The 26,795-nt window shown below is 42.7% G+C and overlaps 1 protein-coding gene across 3 annotated transcripts; it reads left to right on the top strand.

Annotated features, from left to right (window-relative positions):
- Positions 1-25,747, top strand: LOC106576151 (ethanolamine kinase 1). 3 transcript variants are annotated; one of them, XM_014153082.3, is made up of 9 exons: positions 1-285; positions 9,868-10,127; positions 10,895-11,035; positions 11,925-12,067; positions 12,705-12,767; positions 15,729-15,812; positions 16,292-16,452; positions 21,883-21,956; positions 22,431-25,747. In XM_014153082.3, the coding sequence occupies exons 1-9, from the start codon at positions 139-141 to the stop codon at positions 22,501-22,503; spliced, it is 1,146 nt and encodes a 381-aa protein (XP_014008557.1). In that variant the 5' UTR covers positions 1-138; the 3' UTR covers positions 22,504-25,747. The 3 variants fall into 3 exon arrangements, with proteins under 3 accessions (XP_014008557.1, XP_045555730.1, XP_014008558.1); XM_045699774.2 differs by having other exon boundaries at positions 12,702-12,767; XM_014153083.3 differs by lacking the exon at positions 12,705-12,767.
- Positions 25,748-26,795: the final 1,048 nt, after the last annotated feature.

Raw genomic sequence — 26,795 nt, 5'->3', positions numbered from 1 at the left:
GGGTGGGATTTTCTGAGAGGCGTTGCCGCACTAGAAGCGAGTAGATTTTTAACCTCCGCAGCCAAGCAAGAGTTCATACAAACGCATTTGCAGCCGCCTACAGTGAACTACTGGTCAATTTATACGGAACCTTTCATTATGGCCAACTACATTCACGTACCCGACGAGGCGCCCGCTGTACCCAAAATAGATGTCACATTAGACGAGAACGATTACAGATCTGGTGCATTGAGACTAATCAAGGAACTGAGACCGTTCTGGAAACCATCCGAGGTCAAAATGAAGGTATTAAACTTGTCACATTCGACGTATTCCATTTCTAATATGTTTCTACGATGACGGTAGGAGACTAGACAGTCGTCATCTGTCGCATACTGCTTACCAGGCAGCTATTACATAATTGTGAAACTGGAGGTGTTGCGCCTTTTTAAATAGAAGCTGCGTCAACTTGCTAGCTAGCAACAGTGTAGCATACAAGCCAGCCGATTGACGAATGTATCGAGGCAGTAGAATTCACAGGCCCTTTGCTTGACGTAGTTTGCCTGATCTAGTAAGATAAGCAACTCACTGTCCGTTCTGTATCACGTCAGGAGATTGCAACAAAGTATCTATCAAATTCAAGGATATTATAGGCGTCATCATGCACAAAACACAACTGGCCAGCTATGCATATGATCTGGTGCCAATTGTCTTATGTCGTTGTAATATTAAGTGCCATTCTACGATTGCAAGACTAGGTACAACTTCCAGGAATCTATGATTACGAGTAGTGGGACTGGTTGCCAAGTAACGTTACCTCAACTCCAACAAGGAGCTGAGCGCAGACTAGCTCTTGAAAACCCTTCAGCCACATTACATTCGCCCACATTTGGCGCCCGTGTAAACTACAATTCCGACGCTGTGTTTTAACGCTTTTAAAAACGTCAATAACCATCGCTTTCGAAAAGGTTTTCGAATCATTCGGGTATACCCCTTGTCTTTAATGTCAGAGATGCATACACTTAAAAAAAAGAGAGAGCTACTTACTGTAGCAGTTTTCCACAAATCCAGTCAATGCTTGCCTCCAGTGGACCAACTACACTTCCTCTCCTGTTAGCGTACACACTAGATGTCTAATTAGCACAGGTGGCGACGTCTTCCGTAAACAAGCGCTGTAACGTGGAGATATAGCCGTGTGGGAAGACTAACCCAATAAATGTGTGTAGTAATGTATCTGATAGTAACGATACGTTCCAAAACAGTACCGCAGTAACGGTGCGTGTTATTGTTTAGACTAGATCAAGAGTTGGGACTCGTGAAGATGTACTATGCAGAAATCGCTCAACCATTTCCTGGTTGTTGACAAAACAAGCACGTATAGTTTTAGTCATTGTACCACCTAAAACCGCTGTGAAATCTGTTTTCCATAACCAAAAATATTGTATTTTCAGCTGTTTGAAGCTGGTGTACAAAAGGAAAAAACGGGAAGCATAGAAATAGCGCACATAGAACAGATCTACCGCGTCTTAGACTTGCATTCAATAAGACTGACAACTATAACGCACATTTCTGTGTACATTTTATGGGGTCGCCCAAAAAGATGCATATTGCAGTAAAACTTCACCTATCATCAATGGGCACTAAAGTAGTTCGCATCTATGAATGAGGTAAGCAGACGAGTTTTCTTTTTAAATTAACCTCCGACTCTTGAGTATATGCTTTGATACTTTAAAATTGAAAATTCTTAAACCCTGTAGCAACTGATAATGTAATAACTGCCAATAATGTAATGGGCTCCTACTAATTTTATAACTTTTGCATTTATAAGGTAATACATGCTGATAATTTAATAAATATGCTGAACACAAAGTAATAGTTTTGGCTCATTATTACATTATGCATTAATTATTACATTATAAAGTGGGCAAATGTTTTTTTATCAATAGTGTAATGACTTAAACCAATAATGTAATTACAACCTAAAATGACTCTCCTTTTAAAGTTGCAGTGTCACTTTTTGGGCAACCTGACTAAATTCACATAGAAATGTGAGTTTTATAGATCTGTCATTCTCATTGAAAGTGGGTAGTGTTCTATGTGCACTTTTTCTATGCTTCCCGTTCTTAAGTTTGGTTTTTGATTATTTTACTTTGTTTTGTACACCAGCTTCAAACGGATGAAAATCATTTTTGGGGGGTTATGGAAAATATATTTCACAGCGGTTTAGATGGTACAATGACTCTACACTATACGTGCTTGTTTTGTCACATTAAGTGAACTATTAACATTTTAGCAACCAGGAAAAGGTGGAGCGATTAATGCATAGTGCACCTTTAAAGGAAAATGTCAATTTTTTTCACTTCATATTCAACACCACCCCATCAACATCTGTGAAAATATGATTTGAACCAATTATGAGTAGGCATTATCTACTAATTGGATACTCTTATTTTACTATATTTTTTGTTACTACAAAATGTAGAAATGCACAATTTTCACATACAGTGCATTCGGGAAGTATTCAGACCCCTTCCCCATTTCCAAATTTTGTTATGGTACAGCTTTATTCCAAAATTGATAAAATATTTTCAATACCCCATTAATATATATCAATACCCCATTATGACAAAGCGAAAGCAGGTTTTTATAAATTTGTGTGTGTGTATATATATATAGATAGATAGATAGAAAAATACTGTATTTACATAAAAATTCAACCCTTTGCTATGAGACTCAATTAAGCTCAGGTGCATCCTGTTTCCATTGGTCAGTCTTGAGATGTTTCTACAACTTGATTGGAGTCCACCTGTGGTAAATTCAATTGATTGGACATGATTTGGAAAGGCACACGCCTGTCTGTATAAGATCCCCACTGTTGACAGTGCATGTCAGAGCAAAAACCAAACCATGGGGGTTGAAGGAATTGTCCGTAGAACTCCGAGACAGGATTGTGTCGAGGCACAGATCTGGGGGGGAAGGTACCAAAACATTACAAGATTAAAGGTCTCAAGAACACAGTGGCCTCCATCATTCTTAAATGGAAGAGGTTTGGAACCACCAAGACTCTTCCTAGAGCTGGCTGCCTGGTCAAACTGAGCAATTGGGGGAGAAGGACCTTGGTCAGGGAGGTGACCAAGAACCTGATGATCACTCTGACAGAGCTCTAGCGTTCCTCTGTGGCGAATGGAGAACCTTCCAGAAGGACAGCCATCTCTGCAGCACTCCACCAATCAGGCCTTTGTGGTAGAGTGGCCAGACTGAAGCCACTCCTCAGTAAAAGGCACATGACAGCCTGCTAATGGACTCTGACCATGAGAAACAAGATTCTCTGGTCTGATGAAATCAAGATTGAACTCTTTGGCCTGAATGCCAAGCGTCACGTCTGGAGGAAACCTGGCACCATCCCTACGGTGAAGCATGGTGGTGGCAGCATCATGCTGTGGGGATGTTTCTCAGCGGCAGGGACTGGGAGGCTCGTCAGGATTGTGGGAAAGATGAACAGAGCAAAGTACAGAGCTCCTTGCCGAAAACCTGTTGCAGAGCGTTCAGGGCCTCAGTCTGGGGTAAAGGCTCACCTCCCAACAGGATAACGACCCTAAGCACACAGCCAAGACAACTCGAGTGGCGTCAGGAAAAGTCTCAATGTTCTTGAGTGGCCCATTAAGAGCTTGGATTTGAACCGGATCGAACATCTCTTGAGAGACCTGAAAATTACTGTGCAGCTACGCTCCCCATCCAGCCTGACATAGCTTGAGAGGATCTGCAGAGAAGAATGGGAGAAACTCCCCAAATACAGGTTTGCCAAGCTTGTAACATCATGTTTTGAAATTTTATTTTACCTTTATTTATACAGGTTTATTCTCTTTGAGATAAATATCTCTTTTCCAAGAGAGACCTGGTCCAATAGCAGCAAGGGGAACAACGTTTCAGACAAACCAAATTACATACACTCACACAACATTAAACAAAACTATAAACACACAAACCAAATTACATACACTCACACAAGTTCTCTACATGCACAGTGAAGCTCAGCTTGTCATCAACCCACACACCCAAATATTTGTACACTTTAACTTGCTCTATAGTATGTCCAGCCAATGTAGCAATGACATGATTTGTAACATGCCTGGCATTTTAAAATACCATGCATTTTGTTCTACCTGAATTTAGAATCAGCTTTAAATCATACAGATTCTGTTGTATGATGTTATATGCTCTTTGGGCATTTTCAAAAGCTAAAGATAAACTACTACCACTTGAATAAAGAACAGTATCATCTGCATAAAATTGAACATCTGCTGTTTCAGTAAGATCCCCAATGTTGTTGATATACAAAATGAACAACAGTGGGCCCAAAATAGAACCTTGCGGAACACCTGAGCACACCTCTATGGACTCAGATTTGCAACCATCCGCCATTACACATTGTTTACGATTTGATTGGTTTATAAATTACCTATCTAGAGCATGACCAGTAATTTCACAACATTTTAACCTTTGCATGGTCCACGGTGTCAAAAGCCTTGGACAAATCAATAAAAACACACACAATGTAACTTCTTATCAAGAGCACAGTGGATGTCATTTAAAACCTTCAATGTTGCTGAAACAGTGCTGTGGCCAGACCTAAAACCTGATTGCATTCCATTTAAGGTATTGTTTTCCTGGAAGTAAGTCTTTAGCTGCCTACTAACTAAGGACTCCAGTACCTTTTGATAGTACAGATACATTTGACATGGGTCGATAGTTGTCAAGTAGCGAGGGATCTCCACCTTTCAGGAGATGCAGTACAAAAGCAGATTTCCATAACTTGGGGATTTCCTTAACATCAAGCGTAAGGTTAAAAATACATGTTAAGGGGGGAGCAATGATGTCAGCGGCTAGGTGTAGGAGGCGGGGGTCTAGTTCATCAGGGCCAGGGGATTATTTTTTTTTAAATCAATTTCTTTCAGGGCTTTACACACTTCTGAAACAGAGAAGGATGAAAAGGAAAACCTGGTGAAGGAGTGCACAGGGGTGTCAGGTAAATTTATACGGGGCTCAATTATACCTTTGACCTTTTCAAATAAACTGCCTGCATCTAAAAAATGCTGATTCAAGGCATTCAGAATGGAGGTTCTCTCAGTTACAATCTGAGTGTCGACCAACAATTGTTTAGGAAGCTGTGTATCTTTTCTGCACTCCAAACCTTTCACTACTTGCCAACATTTGGATGGATTATTTAAATTTTGTGAAGTAGATTTCAGGTAGTGGTTGGCTTTCAATTTACGGATCATAGCCACACCCATATTTCAAAGACGTTTAAAAGCCATCCAATCATCTGCCAAACCAGTCCCTCTTGCTTTAGCCCACATAGCATTTCGTTCCCTTATGATTTTTGTAAGTTCCTTAGTAAACCAAGGGTTCTCTCTGCCCTTAATCCTGAATTTTTTTAAATGGGCATGCCTATTGCATACATTCCATTCAATGCTAGATACATCATGTAAAAAACCTTGAATATCAAACCGCTTCCAGTTTCTTTTCGTAGTGACACGTGGAGAATGCTTAGGAATTTTACCATCTCTCACACAGGCAATAGCACAGTGATCACTTATGTAATTTGCAAAAATACCAGAAGCATTAAAACGATGACTATTGGTCAAGATCAAATCAATCAAAGAGGATTTCAGAGGATATTTTATATTCAACCTAGTTACACTGTTGACAATCTGAGTAAGATTGTAGGTATTGCACAGAACTTTAAGTTGATCAGAGCTAGATGTTAGCCAGTCCTGATTCAGATCACCCATCAGGACAAACTCAGAATTGACATTCTGTGATAACAATTTGAAAATACAATCCAGAGAGCCAGCAGTAGCAGATGGTCTATAACGGCAAGATACAACAATATTTCAAGATGAGCCAAGGTTTAGGTTCAAAGACAGATATTCAAATTGCTTAGGTTTAGTAACAGAAGTCAGAATGACCACAGAGAACTTGTCTTTTACATATACAGCAACACCACCACCCTTAGATTTACGATCTGTACGAAAATCATTGTAACCATTTATGCCAATATTTTTGTCTGTAATAGATTTTTTAAGCCAGGTTTCAGAAAGTATAAATACATCCGGGTCGGCAGTTTTTATCCATATATTCACAAAATCAAGCTTCGGCAGATATGCAAAAACTTCAGGCCACTCTGACTACTTAATTCGGCAGGGGTAAGAATGTCAGGACCTGGATTAGACTGGACATTCCCAGACAAAAGAAGCAGCAAGATAATGGCAAGTCTAGATTGAGGGTTACAACATTTGGAGTTAGACAGCACTTGAAAGAGAATCCATAGTCACCAGAGTCTTTAACACCACATATTTCAGGAGATGTGTGAAGTCCAGAGACATGGTGAAGTACCAAGAGAACAGTCCTGACATGAAAGCGCTAGAGTCTGATTTCTCCCATATTGTTCGGGAGAAATGCGAGTAGTTCTCATGTGCATTTCCGGAGCAAGCATGGGGTTTCTCACAATACTCAAGAAGACTTGAGGATGTAATCGCTACCAAAGCAGCTTCAACAAAGTACTGAGTAAAGGGTCTTATGTGATATTTTTTACAACTATAATACATTTGCAAAAAGTTCTATTAACATGTTTTTGTTATGTTATTATGGCGTATTGTGTGTAGATTAAGGGGGGGAAACATTTTAATCCATTTTAGAATAAGGCTATAATGTAACAAAATGTGGAAAAAGTCAAGGGGTCTGAATACTTTCTGAATGCACTGTATGTGGATGTTGGGGTCGTGCTGGAGATGAAGTTGAACAGTTAAGAAATGTCCCTTTGAGTGTCACACTTAAGGAACACTGAATTTGCATTCATTGCCACAACAGCAAATGCACGTGCCAATTGAATCTCAATAAGGAAATGGTCTGTGGTTTTATTTGATTAACATTTTATTAAAAAGTATGGATTTCAGCAAACAGGTACGCAACAACAGAGGACAAACAGGTACTCGGTAAGGGTTTAAGAGTTTACATTTTTTAAGTATCTCCACATCGCGACCCGAAGGAGTCAGAGGTTCATTCAAATAAAATAAAAAACCTCTAGTCTGAGCTCAGCTCTGTGGAGGAGTTGAGGTATTTGTCAAAGGGACCACGGGAGGTTTAAAAGTCTGAATTTTTGCCTGGTCTGTTTTGTGCACTGTAACTGTTTTGGGGAGAGCTGTGGTCAGAAGGGAGGGGTTCTCTGGGACTTCCCCTGACGACTTGTGCTAAGACTAATACGTTTTTGAGGATTGTTAGTCTTCTAGTCTTATTATTTTATCTTGAAGATATGATAATATCGTATTGTGAGGTCCTTGGCAATTCCCAACCGAGTAACAAGGTAGTCCGAGTTTCTCCCGGGCTCTTCGTGATTAAAGTTGGGCTAGTCTAAATGATGAACACACTTCTGAGAATGGAAACATAACCTAGTTGGCAATTTGCATCAGGAAATGGGTTTTTCCATTAACTCGCCTTATGACTCACTAGTCATGTGGTTTGTTCATGGCAAACTTTCACTAACCCACTACACAGGTTTACACCACCTAGCTTATGTAAACAAATAGATGCATGCTGATCGTAAAAGCGGGCGGTATGGTAAGACTCAGTGACCATACAAGAGTGGCACAATTGGGACAATTTCAGTTTCCGCCTCCTAAATAAAAACATAATTGAAGGGGGGGAGTGGTCATCTTGATGAACACAGAATGGAGGTGTGGTTTCTCTATGTAAACACAGCTCTAGGGGGGTGTTGTGGGCAGGGTAGACACACACACACAACCGCACTGCCTATTTGCATTCACAAAGCAAGGACTCAGCACATGCCAGCCATTGCTTGCTCCTGCAAAATAAAATTCCGGACGTGCCTCTACGCTCATGGTCAATCCCTGATAGTGTATGTGATTAGGGGTGGAATGCCTGCCCCCCCCCCCCCCCCCCCCGAAATGTTCCAGTTTTCATTGGGGATGAAAACAACCATTGGGTTTAAACCACCCAGACAATTCCTCTTTTCCATCAATGTGTTCTGGGGTCCTTTTTTTGTTTTTCCATCAGATCTGAAATCAATTGACACCCTATAAAAGGATCCATAGAATTCAGTCCCAGGATGAAAATGATACTACAGTAGGTGGCAGCATACTGTTTGTGGATGGTAGAGGTCCAGAGGACCGCACTTGTTGGCATATTCGTATTTAGAAAGGTCCTCATCTGTAGTATTAATAGAAAGATAAGAAAGCTGCCTACCTGACAGGAAGTCAACTGTACCTGTAGTAAATAGGCTATATAATAGGGGCATATAGCCATCCCTGTTATGAAAACCTGCATGACTGGACATAAGCCTCTAAATAACTGAGTGAATTGTCCTAAAACTCAGCAAGAAAAGAAACATCCCTTTTTTAGGACCCTGTCTTTCAAAGATAATTTGTGAAAATCCAAATAACTTCACAGATCTTCATTGTAAAGGGTTTAAACACTGTTTCCCATGCTTGTTTAATGAGCCAGAAACAATTAATTAACATGCACCTGTGGAACGGTCGTTAAGAAACTAACAGCTTACAGACGGTAGGCATTTAAGGTCACAGTTATGAAAACTTAGGACACTAAAGAGGCCTTTCTACTGACTCTGAAAAACACTAAAAGAAAGATGCCCAGGGTCCCTGCTCATCTGCGTGAACGTGCCTTAGGCATACTGCAAGGAGGCATGAGGACGGCAGATGTGGCCAGGGCAATAAGTTGCAATGTCTGTACTGTGAGACACCTAAGACAGCGCTACAGGGAGACAGGACAGACAACTGATCATCCTCGCAGTGGCAGACCACGTGTAACAACACCTGCACAGGATCGGTACATCTGAACATCACACCTGCGGGACAGGATGGCAACAACAACTGCCCGAGTTACACCAGGAACGTACAATCCCTCCATCAGTGCTCCGACTGTCCGCAATAGGCTTAGAGAATCTGGACTGAGGCCTTGTAGGCCTGTTGTAAGGCAGGCCCTCACCAGACATCACCGGCAACAACATCGCCTATGGGCACAAACCCACCGTCTCTGGACCATTGTCGGATTCGCGTTTATCGTTACACAGAGGCCTGTACTCTGGAGCGGGATCGAGGTGGAGGGTCCGCCATGGTCTGGGGCGGTGTGTCACAGCATCATTGGACTGAGCTTGTTGTCATTGCAGGCAATCTCAACGCTGTGCGTTACAGGGAAGACATCCTCCTCCCTCATGTGGTACCCTTCCTGCAGGCTCATCCTGACATGACCCTCCAGCATGACAATGCCACCAGCCATACTGCTCGTTCTGTGCGTGATTTCCTGCAAGACAGGAATGTCAGTGTTCTGCCATGGCCAGCAAAGAGCCCAGATCTCAATCCCATTGAGCACATCTGGGACCTGTTGGATCAGAGGGTGAGGGCTAGGGCCACCCCCCTCCCCCAGAAATGGGAACTGGGAACTTGCAGGTGCCTTGGTGGAAGAGTGGTGTAACATCTCACAACAAGAACTGGCAAATCTGGTGCAGTCTATGAGGAGGAGATGCACTGCAGTACTTAATGCAGCTGGTGGCCACACCAGATACTGACTGTTACTTTTGATTTTGACCCCCCTTTGTTCAGGGACACATTATTACATTTCTGTTAGTCACATGACTGTGGAACTTGTTCAGTTTATGTCTCAGTTGTTGAATCTTGTTATGTTCATACAAATATTTACACATGTTAAGTTTGCTGAAAATAAACACAGTTCACAGTGAGAGGATGTTTCTTTTTATGCTGAGTTTACATATATTTATTTTATACTGAGGCATTGGATGTGCTGATACCCAATTGCAATAATTTGTTTACCAATCGTCTCTTTTTCCTCTATCAGTTCTTCACAGATGGAATCACCAATAAGTTGCTGGGCTGCTACGTGGGCGGGGTCATGCAGGATGTGGTCCTGGTGCGTATCTACGGCAACAAGACAGAGCTGTTTGTGGACCGGGAGAACGAGGTGAAGAGTTTCCGGACACTCCACGCACACCGCTGCGCCCCGCGTCTCTACTGTACCTTCAACAACGGCCTCTGCTATGAGTTCCTACAGGGCCAGGCACTGGAACCTGAACACATCCGCAGCCTGCCCACGTCCAGGTACAGTGACAGTTAGCCAACCGCGTCGAGTACAACTACTCCCACACTATACACACAGTGCTCTACATACCCCACACTACACACACAGTGCTCTACATACACTACACACACAGTGCTCTACATACACTACACACACAGTGCTCTACATACACTACACACACAGTGCTCTACATACACCACACTACACACACACAGTGCTCTACATACACCACACCTTTGAAAACATAGTCGGGTGAAACCACAGTACGCCTGCACTTTCCACATTCCATATCCTTTGGCAATGTCATGCAAGGTGTGGTGCGTCTGTGCCTAATATATGGGTGAGTCACTAAGGAAAGCTAATGTGACTTGTTCCCTCGAGGAACGTTCCTAGCAGTAGAAACATGGGACATAGACAGTTACAGGTCAGGAGTGTGATTGAAAGCTCATCCTGGATCTATGCTCACAGAACCATTCTGTTCTTTCGCTATAGCCCAACGCTCCAGGGCTATGCATTCAGTTCACATGTGTCCAATATCAGGTACACCGATGTACGTAGACAAATATAGCCTCACCCATAGGTGTAAACTCACCTTAAGCTTAGTGAGTTGACAGTCTTGGGTTTCTCCTATGACCTGACTTTCATTCAATTCTGGGATTCTTTACAAATATGGCCTCTAGTGTATAAGCCAATAATGAAGTAAGAGTTTTACAGTCTTGGCCTCTAGAATTTGGTCCCTCCTCTCAACTCCCTATCGCCAACTCACATCGCTTCCACCACCCTACAGGCTCATCGCGAGGCAGCTGGCTAAGTACCATGCCATCCATGCTCACAACGGATGGGTGCCCCAGTCAGACCTGTGGCTCACAATGGGCAAGTACTTCGCCCTGGTGCCCAAGTTCTTCCAAGACCCAGAGATGAACATGAGGTGAGTGGTGTAGATAAAGAAATGAACTGGGTCCCAATATCCAAACGTGCATGGTACGGAGTATGAAGGCCTGTGTTGGTGTATTCATGCCATGCACACTGAATAGTATGCTAGTTGAGATATTGGGACATAGTCGAGGTCTAGGTAGGAGGACTGCGATATCTTAGTAGGGACACATGAAATCTGTTGGAGGTTTCTCAATAATACCTTTTAATCGTTATAAAACGTATTATTGATGCTTGAATATTTTTCCTCCACCTATTTCCTACTTTAAGACATTAATGGGGCCAGAAGGTTTTTGTAGGTAATGTCTGGTTACATAATGATGAGGAATAACTCCCTGGGGCTCTAGTCTGGAACTTTCCATCATGGAACACTAGAGTTATATGAGAGATGCTTGTCCTGTGACCTCTGGCATGCCTGGGCGATTGCATATTGAGTGTCTGCCGTTCCTCAGTTTCATCAGGTGTGTTTACCTGAAGAGGACGAGCCCCCTGTCACTCAAACCACACCCACTATTCATGAACAATATGTACTGTTGCCTAGTTAAATAAAAAATACTGTTCTGTTTTTTTTTTTTTTTTTTTGTATTTTGACTGTTTTAATAAAGTCATGTGGATTGGAGATTATGCTCTATGCTTGGAGTTTCAAGCCTATAAAGGACTCCTCTATGCAGTCGTAGTTTATTGATCTGAGATCATGTATTAATGAGTTTACTCTTGACTGATGTCAGTTTTCTAGTAGATTCCAACCTTCTTTTATTGGTCCGATATGGAACAATAATACTGTATCTCTGAGATTACGCAACACCTCTACTTCTTTCCCTGTGTACTTCTGTAAAGTGTAATCTCTCTCTCTCTTTCTACCTCCACCCTCTCTCCATCCCCAGGTTAAACAGTGAGGTGCCCAGTCGAAGGCGACTGAGGGAAGAGATGGTGTGGATGCAGCAGAGTCTGTCTGTGCTGGGCTCTCCTGTAGTCCTCTGCCACAACGACCTGCTGTGTAAGAACATAATCTATAATCAGCAAGGAGGTGAGTCTCACCCTGCGTGCCCTAACATACTGCACTGCACCTAGCTACTATTGCACTGTCCACCACTACCCAGTCACAGGTAGGCTTGATTTCATATACTGCACCAGAGTTTGGGGTCAATTCCATTTTTAAATTAAGTCCATTCAGGAAGTCGACTGAAATTCTGATTTTCCACATTGAGGAGAAATTTAATTTGTTTCGTTCTGGAGTTAAAATAGATTTGAGGCACTGCACTACTGCTCTGCACGACATTCTCCCAGTCAAAAGCCACAAACCACAGGAAGGACTGACCATAGTGCTCAGTTGGTAAAACATTTGAGAGAACATTCTGAAACTGAGGAGGTATGAAGTAACCAAACTTGATAAATTGGCTTATTTTGGTTTCTGTTTCAAAGTGTTTTCTCCTGTTTTGCTCAACTGAACAGGGCCCTGGCTTTAGTGCATCTTGTGTAGTCAATTACCATCACAGAGCCGACAGGCTTTGCCCATCATGTCATGCTAGCTAAGGGTGGGAAGGGAGGGAGCTCCGTAGCCCGTTTTCATCAATACATGTTTTTATTTGTGGTCCTTTTGGGAATGCTGTTTTGTTTGTGTTGTGAATGCCTTTGGTACTAACGGCCGCCCGTGTTCAAAGCAGATGCAAGTAGAAATGGTCTCTCAAACCAGACCTGCCACGTGGCCAATGGTTGCAGAGGGAGTGGTGAGTGTTTTTACCTGAGGCTAAGGTGAGGGAGAGGGATTCAGCTGATTTTTACCTGAGAAAACATGGGATTGAGGGAGAGCGCTGTTTACCCCTTCGCTGATCGGTTCAGCAAGGGGCGGGGTGATCTCACAGCTCCTTGTGCCCAGCTTTTCTCCTAGGAGTGACAGGCGGGTGCGGCTGGCCAGCCAGAGGGAGGGTTGACAGACAGCCAGACCCAGTTCAGAACACACCACTGTTCTACGCCACAGCTCTCCGCTCAGAGCAGCAGGAGGCGCTACCTCACTCCTTTCACTCAGACAGCGACTGGCCACTCTGTGTTAGCTAGCTCAGTGCACCATTTGCTCTTTTTACTTTCACTCAGTGACTGACGGCTCTTGCAGTGCTAGCTCTTTACCATACTGTTATCCAACACAGCGCTAGCTCTTTACTATACTGTTATCCAACACAGTGCTAGCTCTTTACCATACTGTTATCCAACACAGCGCTAGCTCTTTACCATACTGTTATCCAACACAGCGCTAGCTCTTTACCATACTGTTATCCAACACAGCGCTAGCTCTTTACCATACTGTTATCCAACACAGCGCTAGCTCTTTACCATACTGTTATCCAACACAGCGCTAGCTCTTTACCATACTGTTATCCAACACAGTGCTAGCTCTTTACCATACTGTTATCCAACACAGTGCTAGCTCTTTACCATACTGTTATCCAACACAGTGCTAGCTCTTTACCATACTGTTATCCAACACAGTGCTAGCTCTTTACCATACTGTTATCCAACACAGTGCTAGCTCTTTACCATACTGTTATCCAACACAGTGCTAGCTCTTTACCATACTGTTATCCAACACAGTGCTAGACCACACCTGGCTTACATGGTGACAGGGCAGCTCTTTTCTGTGTTATGAGAGGGAGGAGAGGGAAACCTCAAGCTTCAGCAATAACAAAAAAGAATCACAGAAAACATAACTAACTTCAGTGAAAGTGTAGGCAGAGCACACAGCTCTTTCAACCGCAGTCTCTGTGACAGTTTTAGTACTCTCTCTCTCTCTCTCTGTCTGTGAGAGCAGAGGGAAGCCTCTTCCTTCCAACAATAACACAAACGGTTTACCCTCTGAAACTGACGAAAGTGAAAGGTTAGGGAAACTGATTTAAGATGTTTACAAGAGTCGTTTCAGTTCACCCAGTAAGAGAGCAGGATTGTTTCTCATTCAGCTGAGTAACAGTGTCCTCCCTTTCTTTTCCCAGGGCCTCATTTCTCTGTTTATCTTTCTGCTCTGTCAGGTGATGAAGGGAGAGAAGTAGTCAAATTCTTTCCCAAGTCCCCGAGACTCAAACCTGTGGTGCTTAGCTTACAACAGGAAGCCACTCAATTATCTCATTTGCATAGGTGCAGGGAGGTGTCTTGCCATTGGGTCCCACGTGGACCAATCAAAGTTTAGCTTTGAAGGTGCCTGTTGCGAAAAGGGGGGAAGTGTGAGACACCGAAGGAGAGAGTTGGCAGTTTCTGCAGTTTGTGTGACTGGTTGTGTGTGAATATGTGAGAGAGTGTGTGTGTGTGTGTGTGTGTGTGTGTGTGTGTGTGTGTGTGTGTGTGTGTGTGTGTGTGTGTGTGTGTGTGTGTGTGATGGATGTGAGTTTGCACAAACCTTTTCGTCTGCTGTACAGGGCTACTAGCCACTGACTGGAGGTGTTCTGTTGTGTCCTGCTAGGACCGCCCGGCGTCCGGTAACCATCTCACGTGTCTTTACTAAGTCAACCTCAGAAACACACACCAAAACACTCATATACACACACTGTATGTCGAACTGTACTGACAAACACACATCATTTGGAATTTAGGGTGCTTCAACATGCACTCTTGAATATGACCTGCATAGTAAATCAAATGCTAAAAGGACAAAGACCCTAAAGCATTTGAAAGGGTATTTTTTTGTTGTCAGGGAGAGCGTTAAAACGGCTCTTTCTAGTTAGATCTGGGGGTAAGGCTTTGTATGTTGACATCCCCTCATGCAGTACTGTTTCTTTACTAGAGGGCAGTGTTGCATCTCTTTACCTCCCAACACCACATTCCTTCTGCATGGTGCCTCTGTTTCCATCTTTCCACCACAATCACTTTCTCAACGCATGACCTTTTACCCAATCAATTCCACTGCAAGGTCCACAACGGCATATGAACCAAACTAACCCAATATAAACTTGCAGTGGAAAGTAATATAGACATCCTTATTTTTTTTAAATGTCACATTATTCCTCTGTGTATAATAGCTTCTGTGTGAGCTCATTTGTTTGTGAAGCCAATCAGGAGATTTCCTGGAAAAAGTTGATAACGGACTATTTGTCTACGGAATTGGATAATCCAATCACATGACTGGCTCCTGTAGCCTATATTGGGATTGTGTTCACCCTACATAATGGCAGAAAAAATGGAAGTGAAACCAAGAAGGAGAACAATAAAATCTATTTTGAAAATCAGTTCTCAACTTTTTCCAGAACACTTTGAAATTCAAACTGGGTGGAAGTTGGTCCTACATCAATGTTCTTTTTTTTTTTAGCTAACTCATCTGGCTGTTATATAACATGACAACCACTGTCATGACCACGCTAGTCAGAGGAATCGGCTAAAGCACATTTACTTGTTTGGGACCAGGTGAACTGCATGTCTGCATCAATTAGGCCTATATGTCTGTCTATCTGCCCACTTTCTATGTGTCTGCATTTATATCAACTTCCTTGTCTTCGTTATCTCGAAACATTCTCACTTCCCTTCAAAATGCAAACTCTTACTCCTCAACCCCAGAGACCAACAGTATTTACAGTAGGTTGTCAGTGAGGCATCATAACCACTTAGACTAGAGGGATGATAATGGGTTAATAATGCACAGCTTTATCATTAATAATGTGACTGGTCTCTGTCCTGTACTAAACAAACCTTCCTCTCTCTGCTCCTTTCAGAAAATGTCAAGTTCATTGACTACGAATACGCTGGGTACAATTACCAAGCCTATGACATTGGGAACCACTTCAATGAATTTGCAGGTAAGAGTGTGTGTGTGTGGGGTCACTTTGCCAAGTGCGACTGGTCATTTTATAAAGTCCTGCCTGTACGTGTTGTGATCCTCTGTAGCTTGGTAGAGCATGGCGATGCCAGGATAGTGGCTTCTATTCCGGCAGGTAGCCTAGTGGTTAGAGTGTTGGGCCACTAACCGAAAGGTTGCTGGATCGAATCCCCAAGCTGACAAAGTCAAAATCTGTATTTCTGCCCCATGAACAAGGCAGTTAACCCACTGTTCCCCGGTAGGCTGTCATTGTAAATAAGAATTTGTTCTTAACTGGCTTGCCTAGTTAAATAAAAAAAAATCCCAGGACCACTCTGAAAATATATGCCTGCTTTGGATAAAAGCATCTGCTAAGTGACATATTACTATATTATGGTCAGCGTGTTAAGCTTGTGTTCGGTCATTGTACTAAGCATTTGTGTGTTTTGACCTTTTACTTGGCGTGTGTGTCCTGTGTAGGCCTGAATGAGGTGGACTACAGCCACTACCCAGAGCGGAGTTTGCAGCTGCAGTGGCTGCACTCCTACCTGGAGGCCTATAAGGAACACAAAGGTCAAGGGTCAGAGGTCACTGAGACAGAGGTGGAGGTGCTCTACGTACAGGTCAACCGCTTCTCCCTGGTGAGTTCACGTCTCCTTTTTTGTGTGGTTAATCTGTGGTTTACGCCCAAGACGAAGTTGGTGAACCTTCGTACGTTTGTCACATTTTTATTTGAGTTTTGTTTACAAGATGAAGTATTAGACCGATTGTTTAGTGAGACTTTGACACAGGGAAATCAGTCAGGGGCGTTCCTAGGTAAAGTTGAAAGGCTCTTTTGAAGCTTTTCACAAGGAGATCTTCAATGCCAGTCATGTCCGTCTGTTTCATGTTCTCAGGTCGAAGGGCCGAGCAGTGATCCCCTCCGCTCTTCTCCGCTCAATTCTTTCAGAAAAGCGACACAATGTACCCAACACAAATCAATTGCACAAGGATGTGTGTGTTAGGGTGAATCGCTCAAGGTTAATTGGTTTGGGCCTTTAATCAATAGTTAGGGCAGTGTAGTCTATTGTGTAGAACTGTCTCCCATTGTACCTAGCAGAGACTGTTTCCCTGAACATGTAGACACATCTAGAAGGTAAAGTTGAAGTCTGAAGTTTACACCTTAGCCAAATACATTTAAACTCAGTTTTTCACAATTCCTGACATTTTAATCCTAGTAAAAATTCCCTGTCTTAGTTCAGTTAGGATCACCACTTTATTTTAAGAATGTGAAATGTCAGAATAATACTAGAGAATGATTTATTTCAGCTTTTATTTCTTTCATCACATTCCCAGTGGGTCAGAAGTTTACATATACTCAATTAGTATTTGGTAGCATTGTCTTTAAATTATTTAACTTGGGTCAAACGCTTCGGGTAGCCTTCCACAAGGTTCCCACAATAAGTTTGGTGAATTTTGGCCCATTCCTCCTGACAGAGCTGGTGTAACTGAGTCAGGTTTGTAGGCCTCCTTGCTCGCAAGCATGTTGCTTCAATATATCCACATAATTTCCTTTCCTCATGATGCCATATATTTTGTGACGTGCACCAGTCCCTCCTGCAGCAAAGCATCCCCAATAGGATGCTGCCACCCCTGTGCTTTATGGTTGTGATTGTGTTCTTCGGCTTGCAAGCCTCCCCCTTTTTCTTCCAAACATAACGATGGTCATTATGGCCAAACGGTTCTATTTTTGTTTCGTCAGACCAGAGGACATTTCTCCAAAAAGTACGATCTTTGTCCCCATGTGCAGTTGCAAACCGTAGTCTGGCTTTTTTATGGCAGTTTTGGAGCAGTGGCTTCTTCCTTGCTGAGCAGCCTTTCAGGTTATGTTGAAATAGGACTCGTTTTACTGTGGATATAGATACTTTTGTACCGTTTCCTCCAGCATCTTCACAAGGTCCTTTGCTGTTGTTCTGAGATTGATTTGCACTTTTCACACAAAGTACGTTCATCTCTAGGAGACAAAACGCATCTCCTTCCTGAGCGGTAAGATGGCTGCATGGTCCCATGGTGTTTATACTTGCGTACTATTGTTTGTACAGATGAACGTGGTACTTTCAGGTGTTTGGAAATTGCTCCCAAGGATGAACCAGACTTGTGGAGGTCTTTGCTGATTTTGTTTTATTTTCCCATGATGTCAAGCAAAGAGGCACTGAGTTTGAAGGTAGGCCTTGAAATGCATCCACAGGTGCACCTTCAATTGACTCAAATTATGTCAGTTAGTCTATCAGAAGCATCTAAAGCATGACATCATTTTCTGGAAGTTTTCAAGCTGTTTAAATGCACAGTCAACTTAGTGTATGTAATCTTCTGACCCACTGGAATTGTTATACAGTGAATTATAAGTGAAATAGTCTGTTTGTAAACCATTGTTGGAAAAATAGCTTGTGTCATGCACAAAGATGTCCTGACTGACTTGTCAAAACTAGTTTGTTAACAAGAAATTTGTGGAGTTGTTGAAAAACGAGGTTTAATGACTCCAACCTAAGTGTATGTAAACTTCCGACTTTGAGAGCTTTGTAAATATTTCTAATTGACCGTCTGCCTGTTTGCTGTTCAACAGAAGTGCAATAATGGTAATTTATCAGAGTACTTTACTCTACAGCTTAGCTGAAGAAAGTTCTGAAGCGTTTGAATAGCAATAGAACCGTTGCACTGCTTTCAAAGATCAAAGGAGGGACCACACTAGATCGACTTATTTCTAAATCAAATCTAATTTATTTATATAGCCCTTCGTACATCAGCTGATATCTCAAAGTGCTGTATAGAAACCCAGCCTAAAACCCCAAACAGCAAGCAATGCATGTGAAAGAAGCACGGTGGCTAGGAAAAACTCCCTAGAAAGGCCAAAAACCTAGGAAGAAACCTAGAGAGGAACCAGGCTTTGAGGGGTGGCCAGTCCTCTTCTGGCTGTGCAGGGTGGATATTATAACAGAACATGGTCAAGATGTTAAAATGTTCATAAATGACCGGCATGGTCAAATAATAATAATCATAGTAGTTGTCGAGGGTGCAACAAGCACGTCCGGTGAACAGGTCAGGGTTCCATAGCCGCAGGCAGAACAGTTGAAACTGGAGCAGCAGCACGGCCAGGTGGACTGGGGACAGCAAGGAGTCATCATACCAGGTAGTCCTGAGGCATGGTCCTAGGGCTCAGGTCCTCCGAGAGAAAGACAGAAAGAGAGAATTAGAGAGAGCATATTTAAATTCACACAGGACACCGGATAAGACAAGAGAAATACTCCAGATGTAACAGATGTAACAGACTGACCCTAGCCCCCCGACACAAACTACTGCAGCATAAATACTGGAGGCTGAGACAGGAGGGATCAGAAGACACTGTGGCCCCATCCGATGATACCCCCGGACAGGGCCAAACAGGCAGGATATAACCCCACCCACTTTGCCAAAGCACAGCCCCCACACCACTAGAGGGATGTCTCCAACCACCAACTTACCGTCCTAAGACAAGGCCGAATATAGCCCACAACGATCTCCGCCATGGCACAACCCAAGGGGGGGCGCCAACCCAGACAGGAAGACCACGTCAGTGACTCAACCCACTCAAGTGACGCACCCCTCCCATGGACGGCATGGAAGAACACCAGTAAGCCAGTGACTCAGCCCCTGTAAAAGGGTTAGAGGCAGAGAATCCCAGTGGAAAGAGGGGAACCGGCAAGGCAGAGACAGCAAGGGCGGTTCGTTGCTCCAGCCTTTCCGTTCACCTTCACACTCCTGGGCCAGACTATACTTAATCATAGGACCTACTGAAGAGATAAGTCTTCAGTAAAGACTTAAAGGTTGAGACTGAGTCTGCGTCTCTCACATTGGTAGGCAGACCATTCCATAAAAATGGAGCTCTATAGGAGAAAGCCCTACCTCCAGCCGTTTGCTTAGAAATTCTAGGGACAATTAGGAGGCCTGCGTCTTGTGACCGTAGCGTACGTGTAGGTATGTACGGCAGGACCAAATCGGAAAGATAGGTAGGAGCAAGCCCATGTAATGCTTTGTAGGTTAGCAGTAAAACCTTGAAATCAGCCCTTGTCTTAACAGGAAGCCAATGTAGGGAGGCTAGCACTGGAGTAATATGATCAAATTTTTGGGTTCTAGTCAGGATTCTAGCAGCCGTATTTAGCACTAACTGAAGTTTGTTTAGTGCTTTATCCGGGTAGCCGGAAAGTAGAGCATTGCAGTAGTCCAGCCTAGAAGTAACAAAAGCATGGATACATTTTTCTGTGTCATTTTTGGACAGAAAGTTTCTGATTTTTGCAATGTTACGTAGATGGAAAAAAGCTGTCCTTGAAACAGTCTTGATATGTTCTTCAAAAGAGAGATCAGGGTCCAGAGTAACGCCGAGGTCCTTCACAGTTTTATTTGAGACGACTGTACAACCATCCAGATTAATTGTCAGATTCAACAGAAGATCTCTTTTTTTCTTGGGACCTAGAACAAGCATCTCTGTTTTGTCCGAGTTTAAAAGTAGAAAGTTTGCAGCCATCCACTTCTTTATGTCTGAAACACAGGCTTCTAGCGAGGGCAATTTTGGGGCTTCACCATGTTTCATTGAAATGTACAGCTCTGTGTCATCCGCATAGCAGTGAAATTTAACATTATGTTTTCGAATGACATCCCCAAGAGGTAAAATATATAGTGAAAACAATAGTGGTCCTAAAACGGAACCTTGAGGAACACAGAAATTTACAATTGATTTGTCAGAGGACAAACCATTCACAGAGACAAACTGATATCTTTCCGACAGATAAGATCTAAACCAGGCCAGAACTTGTCCATGTAGACCAATTTGGGTTTCCAATCTCTCCAAAAGAATGTGATCGATGGTATCAAAAGCGGCACTAAGATCTAGGAGCACGAGGACAGATGCAGAGCCTCGGTCTGACGTCATTAAAAGGTCATTTACCACCTTCACAAGTGCAGTCCCAGTGCTATGATGGGGTCTAAAACCAGACTGAAGCGTTTCGTATACATTGTTTGTCTTCAGGAAGGCAGTGAGTTGCTGTGCAACAGCTTTTTCTAACATTTTTGAGAGGAATGGAAGATTCGATATAGGCCGATAGTTTTTTATAATTTCTGGATCAAGATTTGGCTTTTTCAAGAGAGGCTTTATTACTGCCACTTTTAGTGAGCTTGGTACACATCCGGTGGATAGAGAGCCGTTTATTATGTTCAACATAGGAGGGCCAAGCACAGGAAGCAGCTCTTTCAGTAGTTTAGTTGGAATAGGGTCCAGTATGCAGCTTGAGGGTTTGGAGGCCATGATTATTTTCATCATTGTGTCAAGAGATATAGTACTAAAACACTTTAGTATCTCCCTTGATCCTAGGTCCTGGCAGAGTTGTGTAGACTCAGGACAATGGAGCTTTGGAGGAATACCCAGATTTAAAGAGGAGTCTGTAATTTGCTTTCTAATGATCAAGATCTTTTCCTCAAAGAAGTTCATAAATTTATTACTGCTGAAGTGAAAGCCAGTAATACATTTATGAACAAGGTTCTACAATGTCACACAGAGAGAAGTGACCTTGCAAATGTTTTGAAAACGAATGAGAAGACTTAAGCCTCGTTATGGACAATAGAGTCCCTGGGGTTATTATCCATACATTAGCTATACATAGGGGGTAGGGCTGCAAATCCATAGGCTTAACAAACTGCAACAGAAGCTTGCTGTATAAGGTTTTGAAGTAGGGAGACTATAGCAGCCTCCTTTGTCCTGGAAATCTACATTCTAGAATTCTCATTTTGCACAGTCAGTGGTAACACCCTCCTGGGCGACGATCCCAACGCCACTTGACTCTCCTTACATCCTCCTTTGGTAACTACACTCACGTATGTTTACTGTAGATAGAAGTGGTAGCCTTGGTTTCGGCCTCTTTCAGCAGTAGACAACACCTTTGTTGGTTGTCACTATGGGATTTGTTGTGTTTGGTGTGACAATGGTGTTGGTTAAAGATTTCCATTCCTTTCAGGACTATGAACACTGACCCACATTAAATAACATGACTATCCCCTTTCTCCAGGCATCTCATTTCTTCTGGGGCCTATGGGCTCTGATTCAGGCAGCGTTCTCCACCATTGATTTTGACTTCCTGGGGTAAGTGGCTTCAGAAATGTACGTTTTTATCCAGAGACGAGTCGAGAGCTTGGCACTTTTAAGGTTCTATCTGCAAAAATGTGATTCTGAGATACTTGGCTTTAGAGTTCTGAACCCTCATTGGTTTGAATGGTGTCAGCAGTTTTTTATCTTGTATTCATTTCAACTTGAATTCAGGTATTTAGAGTACTATATAGGTAGATAACATTGAACAGAACAAGGCTTCGTCAATAACTCAATTTTGCCCATAATGCAGATAGTCCCAAGCTCTCAGAGACATGCCATTACAGCCATAGCAGATATAGCATATTTCTAGTTTCTGTAATAATGTATGTTGAGTACTTTGTTTCACTCTGAATGCCTACTTATGACCTTCTGATGTTATGCCCTTACGCAGCATCTTGTTTTCTTATGACGCGTTGTCACTTGATATCTTGTTACTAACGCTGACGTACGTTGGCTCGCTCGTTTCAGATACGCAGTCCTTCGCTTCAGCCAGTACTTCAAGATGAAGCCAGAAGTTGCAGCGCTGAACTTTCCAGAATAAAAGTCCTTCTCCCTATCTGGTCCTCAAGTCCACCGTAGAGTGCCCTCTAGGGGGTGTCGGAAAGAAGACCCGGAGAGAGCTCAGTCCACGCTTCCTGTGGATTTCATTCGGCACTCACTAGAGACTCATAGAACCCTATGGGAACTCATAGAACTATATTAGAAGTCATAGAACCCTTTGAGAACTCATAGAACCCTTTGAGAACTCCTAGCTGTTAGAAACCATGACTCACCATCCATTGACACTCCACAGGGCCAAATCCATAGCATCACTGCTACAGACAGATCCCTACCTAGCTCGCCATAGAAGCCTAGAACCATGCACTTCATCATAAAGACTAATCTTTAAGACCCAGTCCTCCAAAATGTCTATAAATATGCAAGAAGAAGAAAGAAAGAAAAAAAAATATCATGTCTATTTTTGTTAAGAACAACCAAATGAAAACAGTGCCATGTAAAGTATGGTGAATTCAGTGTGACATTCCAGTAGCATCTCTCACCCCCAGTCTGTGCCGCCCACAGGGGTAGCTCACAACAGAGGAGACCTGGACCAACTCTGGAACTTGTCTCCTGTGTTGTGCTGCTGACTGACTGGGAATATTAGTGTGTGCGGGCTCACTCCGAGCCATTCCTATTGGATATATACATCTCTTGTCTGGGCTCACTGGTCCATTGATTATTTAGTCACCATTATATCTGTTGGTTTAATGGTAGGCTATGTAGCAAGTTACAAATGTGTTGGTGCATCTGGTATAGTCACCAATGTATATTTGTTGGTCGAATGGTTAGATTCACTTATGTACTTTCTCCTAGTTAACAAACAGGAGCGTATCCATCTTGTTTACATTCTGTTCAGCTGACTGAAACGACGTCCGCTTCCCTACCTTTACTGGGCTGTAGTTTGATTAAAGGGAAATGTTGTCGTCCTGATGACGGCCAGGAGTGTTTCCTGACCATTTCCTGGAAAAACTCTGACCAGGAGAAACTCTGGGCCTGGGGCCTTGTGGTCCGGAAACCCTCCGCGCCCTGGTCATGACTATGTTATGTTCACTGTATAAAGTCATTTAGATTTCACTTTTTGTTTTATCATGTAACCTCATGGAGCAGTTGCATTTGGCTAGACTCAGCCTAGTCCTGGACTAAAAGGCACTTTCAATGGAGAGTTGATGTTCAGTGGCGTCACCATTTGAAGTGATTTTAAGTCGAGGATTATAGGCGTAACCTGGTTTATTGTTGCCTGGCTACCCATCCACAACACTCCGGCCAACTGAAGTTTATTTTCCATGATGAGTGTGGATTTGCTTCCCTCCCTGAGGATTTCTAGAATGTGAACGCATTCTGACCGTTCTGATTGTTCCCAGAAACTGATGGGTTGGGCCAGATCCGGGCCTACATGGATGACGTTATCAACTTTGGTACTGGTTAGATTTTGTTAGACGATCCAATCGCTGATTTAATTTGTTTTGTACAACGCCCCTCATTTTGAAGTCACACAAGCGACTTCTAGGATGGCAGTTTCAGACTGAATGTATGTAGCGATTGATAGAGCAGCGCAATTAAATTCAGGGTGAGTTGTCTGACAAGGTTTACTGCAACTGCCTGTGAGACAACTGAGGTAAGACCTATGATTGGAGGACCAATGGCTTTGGTAGCGAGTGTCTTTGAAAGACGTATCTTTGTCCGAAAGATTCTAACAGTGTAGTACTTGTCTTTGTCTGTTTATAATGTATGTGCTGCTTGGTTCTGGAAGTTCTTTATGACAAAAAGTTCATCTAATAGGTAAAAACCAACCTATACCAAAGTGCTGATGTTTTTTTTTTTTTTTTGCTTGTACATAATTGCACATTGTATTTTTCCATTTACAAATAATATTGATCATGTACAATATTTACTTTTTAAAGTGCAGTTTTATACCCATTTAAGTGATGAACTGTTTTCTGACTGGGAGGTCTTGGAGAGTATGTTAGGAGTGTGTTAAAACAGCTTCAACGTTAGTCAGGGCAGGTCTGTGCTGTCACTGTACAGACGCCTGAATGAAGAGACCACCTTGATAGGCTGCTGAAATAGCACCCTATTCCCTACATAGTGCACTACTTTTGACCAGGTCCTATGGGGCGCAGTGTATCGGGAATATGGTGCCATTTCGGATATAGACAGACTATATTTTCCATTCATACTCAGCACTTCCATGCCAACGGTATCAGTCCGCAGACTTGCAGCCGGTGTCCTATGGGTTGCTAGCACCTGTGAGAACCACATTTGAAGGCACCTTTCAGGAAGCGGCTGCAAGTCTGCAGACCTATGCCTCTCCCCATATCCTACTGTTGCTCCTGACCTGTGCAGCCCTCTGCATGTTAAGTTAACCCCATCTACTGTAGCGAAGAAACCACAAACTGGGAAGTCGGACAGGCATTATGGTATATGCCTGTCTTATCTCTGTGTTCACTTTTTTTTGTTTTGAGCATGACTTTTTTTTTGTTGATGTGGCTTTATTTAATGATAATCATCATTTCTGTTTTCTGGGTCTATGACTGCAGTGTCTGAGATGGTAGGTCTATGTTCCTTTACTGGGAAATGGAGGACGAGTCAGAAATTGGTTGTTGTTCATCAGATCCTAACTTGAGAGATGTTGTGCGCTAAGTTACTCAACTTTTGTGAATGTTCTCTGCTGACATAAGTGCATGGATTTATGAAAAGGTTTAATTTACACTTGACTCAAGTTAGGGTTGTGTCCTTTAGAATCATGTCTGTGTGTTGTCCTCTTGTCTGCAGACCTTGCCATGTTTTTAACCACACAGGGTCCACAAATAGTGCTGATATATACTGTTGCCTACACGTGCGCTATAATGTTAAAAAGGAATCATAAACACTCTGTAACGCAAGTCTGATTCCCTGTTGAGTTTCATTCTGAAATGAACACAAGACCACTGTTAAAAAAAAAATAAGAAGGCTTGTAAAAAGCAACACTTTCAGCTTGACTCAATACTGGTCTGCTTCTTTAAAACTTGTATAAATGCACTCCATTATCTCTTCTCTGGCATTTGTAGCATATGTGTATATGTACATTTCAAAATCAAATGTAATATCTTTGCTTGAACTGTCAAATGTGAATGACTGTACATAGAGGGAGTTGTTTTTCTAAACATTGCTCTGTCAAGTAGTCTTTTGTTTAACTGTGAAATAAGCAGACTTTTGAATACTGTACACAAGTGCTTTGAAAGGAGATTAAAGTCTATTACCCTGTCCTTTTAATTTTTTTATTATATTCCCCTCTGAATATTACCAGTCTGTTTGAATACTCTGAGCCAGGAGTATTTCCCTGTTAACCACAGATCTACCACAAGGTTACCAGGAGATGGCGCCAAACATGATGAAATGAAAGGCCAAGCATTGCTGCGTTTGCACAGGTAACTGCCAAAATAAAAACAGTTGAGTAAGTGAGGGATATAAAGTGTGCCTCAGTTGGGAGAACGTGGCTCAGTTGGGAGAACGTGGCTCTTGCAGTATCAGAGTTGGGAGTTCTATTGTCACGGGTGACCAGTATGAAAAACGGATTCAGAGTGTTTGGTTAAATTACAATGTTAAAGTAGTGTAAATAGAAAGCAGGTGCTTCCACACAGGTGTGGTTCCTGAGTTAATTAAGCAATTAACATCCCATCACGTTTAAAAATGCCCAGTTATTATTTTGGCTACCATGGCATGAAGAGATCTCGGTGACTTTAAATGATGGGACTCAAAGGAGCATAGGGAGTTGTGTGTGTGTGTGTGTGTGTGTGTCACCAGATCTTAACCCAATTGAACACTTATGGTAGATTTTGGAGTGGCGCCTGAGACATTTTCCACCACCATCAACAAAACACCAAGTGTAATTTTTGGTGGGAGAATATGGAATCCCTCCAATGGAGTTCCAGACACTTGTAGAACATTGGTACCCAAGGTGCACTGAAGCTGTTCTGGCTGGTGGTGGCCCAATGCCCTATTAAGACACTATGCTGGTGTTTCCTTTATTTTGCCAGTTACCTTTATTTCGTTGCTCTGTACAAGTGGATGGTGCTCATTTGAATGAACATAATGTGAGATTGTGTACATGCTCCCTCTTCCTTGATGCAAAGGCAGTTTAGAAATATGCATCTTATTCCAGGGCTATAGACCTCTTCAGAATGACTCTGGGAGGGAGGCTATACACCACAGCATTATGGAAATGCACACAATATTTTCTAACAATCATTTTGAGAGCAGCCAGGCAGATCATGTCTTCAGCTCGTCTTAATGTGAGCAGCAGTTTCAGAGTGA

The sequence above is a fragment of the Salmo salar genome, chromosome 17, assembly GCF_965601325.2.
Source record: "Salmo salar chromosome 17, fSalSal1, whole genome shotgun sequence".
NCBI classification, from domain to species: Eukaryota; Metazoa; Chordata; class Actinopteri; order Salmoniformes; family Salmonidae; genus Salmo; species Salmo salar.
Note: the sequence above shows the minus strand (reverse complement) of the source record. Positions and strands in the feature narration are given on the sequence as shown.